At 40.6% G+C, this 2,099-nt stretch overlaps 1 protein-coding gene across 1 annotated transcript; it reads right to left on the reverse strand.

The window, feature by feature from the left end:
* Positions 1-1,097: 1,097 nt before the first annotated feature.
* On the reverse strand, positions 1,098-1,889 carry LOC145803458 (uncharacterized). Its single transcript, XM_082896730.1, has one exon. It carries the CDS (start codon positions 1,887-1,889, stop codon positions 1,098-1,100), a length of 792 nt encoding a protein of 263 aa, XP_082752856.1.
* Positions 1,890-2,099: the final 210 nt, after the last annotated feature.

A 2,099-nucleotide genomic window follows, 5' to 3' on the forward strand; every position in this document is an offset into this window, starting at 1 on the left:
CATACAACGCCTAATGAACTGTCCATACAAAAAACACCGAAAACAGGACGCTAAGCAAAGACAGAAAATACCGACACAAACCCGAGCCTACAAAAATGTTCATATATCCAATAATAAACATATGGGAATGATGAACACAATCGAACTGGTTTGGGACCATACAGACCAACTTAACCATGCACATCCCGCAGGTGAAAGCATGAGACCAAAAAGAAAACAAGCACTCATCAGGCTTTAAAAACCAAATAATAAAATAACTAAAAAACAATACGTCCATCACATCATGGGTATTCCCAGCAGCCATAGTCAACAAAATAGCTGAGGTCCATCCCACTGCTGTCCCATATAGCAGATGACTGAGGATGCTATCCACAGATATTGCACCTTTGCAAAAAAAGAACATTTCGAATGAAGACCATGCATAACCCACATGTGTACCATAAATCACAGTTCGGAACCCCAAAAACAAAAAACCAGAAATGCCATGCACATCCCGCACGGATAGGCCAAAAGGAATGAAACACAGCAAACCATCTACAATGTCCAACCATAAAAAATTAAAATAACGGAAAAGAAAAACAAACTTCCCACCAGAGGTGCTACAAGCAGCCATAACCACGCACCAGCAAACTCTTGAACCCGAAACCTTGGTGCCAGCAAACCAGCAATTACCATGGAGACGCAGCTGACCTCCCATGCAACCCATACCTTACTTACACTCTATAGTAAACCCTGCATTGTGTAACTCGAAGAAATTACAACCAAATGAAGGAAGAGAACTATACTTCAGGAACATAATAATAAAGCCCACAATATAGGACCTCACATCACTCAACCCACAGTATAGGAACTCACACCACTCAATAACAGCTTCCTTAGCTTGCATATAAAAAATTACTATATATGTAAACATTAGTATAAACAAATTTGAGGTCTAAATTCACTCAACCCACAATAAGCTACAGAAAGTGTTTATTTCTCACAGCACTCAACTCTCAAGAGATATCCATAAAGCCCAGCAACTGCAAAATGAGCAAACCATTAGGAAACATAATTTTGCTCTCCTTCACTCAACCCTCATGTAGAGAAAACTCACATCACTCAGTAGCCCTCCCATTCCTAACAGAGGAAAGGGTCTTCAAAACAATTTCAGGCAAGTTCCAATGAGATAGAAACCAGTTATCCCCTGGAGATCTAGGAAAGTTATTAACAGAAAGTAATCTCCCCCTAACCATGTGAATAATAGATTTGATAACAACCTCTTCAGGTTTAGAGACTTTACTGAATTTTCTGTTATTCCTCTCAAGCCATATATTGTAAACAGTGCACATCAAAGCCAACTTAAGGACATTAGCTCTCAAAGTTTTACCCTTAGTCTCTCCTGTAGCATAAGTAATGATCCCAGGCCAATGAAGATCTGGCCAGTTAACATTGCATTTACCTTGAATAGCATGCCAAACTCTAGAAGAGAATAAGCAATCAAAAAATAGATGAGGGTGACTTTCATTGGGATCCTGACAAAAGGAACAGGTGGTGATCACACCAAAAGAAGACACTCTATCACCAGTATTAAGCCTCTCCTGGATAGCAAGCCAGACAATAAAGCTAACCTTAGGTATCTTATGGGGGCCCCAGACAAAATCATGCCAAGCTACTTTGGCAAACTTGCCTCTCCAGTGGTTCCAAGTAGACTTGATGGTGAATTCCCCATTAGAAGTGAGGGTCCAACTAATAAGATCATTACTAGAAGGATCAGGTCTACAACTCTCAGGAGTAGATGAGATCCACTCCTGAATTTCCCATGAGTTAGGGAAAGGCCAATGCCAAGAGTTACCACGAACAATTTGACTAACTTTGGTCTCTCGAATCATACAGAATTCTATCCCCATATCTATCCCAGAGGGGCCCAAGAGGATGCCAATTATCATACCAAAGGAAGGTGGAGTCACCCTTACCTATCTTGTGAAGAATAAGAGGGGAGACAATATTCCTAAGAGACAATAGCTTCCTCCAAACCCAAGAAGGATCACTAGGAGTGTTGACATGCCAGAAACTTCTACGCTTGAGTAAATACAATTTAACCCATTGACACCACATAG

The sequence above is a fragment of the Camellia sinensis genome, chromosome 12 (assembly GCF_055761805.1).
Source record: "Camellia sinensis isolate YWXY chromosome 12, ASM5576180v1, whole genome shotgun sequence".
In the NCBI taxonomy this organism is placed as follows: Eukaryota; Viridiplantae; Streptophyta; class Magnoliopsida; order Ericales; family Theaceae; genus Camellia; species Camellia sinensis.

Excerpts from the sequence above, each read along its gene's own strand:
- LOC145803458 (XM_082896730.1), bottom strand. The coding sequence starts at position 1,889 with ATGGGGATAGAATTCTGTATGATTCGAGAGACCAAAGTTAGTCAAATT.